The sequence below is a fragment of the Wasmannia auropunctata genome, unplaced genomic scaffold, assembly GCF_000956235.1.
Source record: "Wasmannia auropunctata unplaced genomic scaffold, wasmannia.A_1.0 LD274359.1, whole genome shotgun sequence".
NCBI lineage: Eukaryota > Metazoa > Arthropoda > Insecta > Hymenoptera > Formicidae > Wasmannia > Wasmannia auropunctata.
This window is the reverse complement of record NW_012088531.1, coordinates 1-819: the sequence shown is the minus strand read 5'-3', so window position 1 is coordinate 819 and position 819 is coordinate 1. Positions and strand designations below refer to the sequence as shown.

The following is an 819-nucleotide window of genomic DNA, read 5'->3' as shown; positions in this document are numbered from 1 at the left end:
TGTGCTCTTCCGATCTTTATTCATTTACTTATTATTTATATTAGCAAAAAACTTTAGTCAATTAGTAGTTTCTTCAAACTGCTTTTAAAATTATGTACTTTTTACATTTTCATTTTTCTTAAAATGCCGCATCCGATGTTGTTTCATACTGTTCAAGTGCTTGAAACTGGATGAGCAAACGTCGCATTTATGAGGCCGTACTTCACTATGAACACGTTTATGGATATTCAGGTTCGCTTTCCATGCAAATTTCTTCTCGCATACATCGCATTTATAAGGCTGTACACCACTATGAAGACGTTTATGGACAGTCAGACTCGAATGCCATGCAAACTCTTTCTCGCATAAATCGCATTTATAAGGCCGTACTCCACTATGAACTGCACGTTTATGGACATTCAGATTCGCTTTCCATGCAAATTTCTTCTCGCATACATCGCATTTATAAGGCTGTACACTACTATGAACACGTTTATGGACAGTCAGGCTCGATTTCCATGCAAATTTCTTCTCGCATACATCGCATTTATAAGGCCGTACTCCACTATGAACTGCACGTTTATGGATATTCAGGTTCGCTTTCCATGCAAATTTCTTCTCGCATACATCGCATTTATAAGGCCGTTCTCCACTATGAACACGTTCATGATTAATCAGTTCAGGTTTCCTTATAAACTTCTTCTCACAAACATCGCACTGATACTTGGGAGCCTCCATCGACAAATGCGCCAAAATGTGCCGATGCAAATTAGTTTTGTGACTATTAACATACAAGTATAATGTACCAACTTATCCACGTAACAGTAATTTCGATACCGA

At 37.9% G+C, this 819-nt stretch overlaps 1 protein-coding gene across 1 annotated transcript; it reads right to left on the bottom strand.

The window, feature by feature from the left end:
* Positions 1-54: 54 nt before the first annotated feature.
* Positions 55-717, bottom strand: LOC105461944 (zinc finger protein 233-like). The gene has a single exon (XM_011708466.1). The coding sequence runs from the start codon at positions 715-717 to the stop codon at positions 91-93; it is 627 nt and encodes a 208-aa protein (XP_011706768.1). The 3' UTR covers positions 55-90.
* Positions 718-819: the final 102 nt, after the last annotated feature.

What these genes read in the sequence shown, in the direction of transcription:
- LOC105461944 (XM_011708466.1), bottom strand. Translation starts at nt 717, where the DNA reads ATGGAGGCTCCCAAGTATCAGTGCGATGTTTGTGAGAAGAAGTTTATA.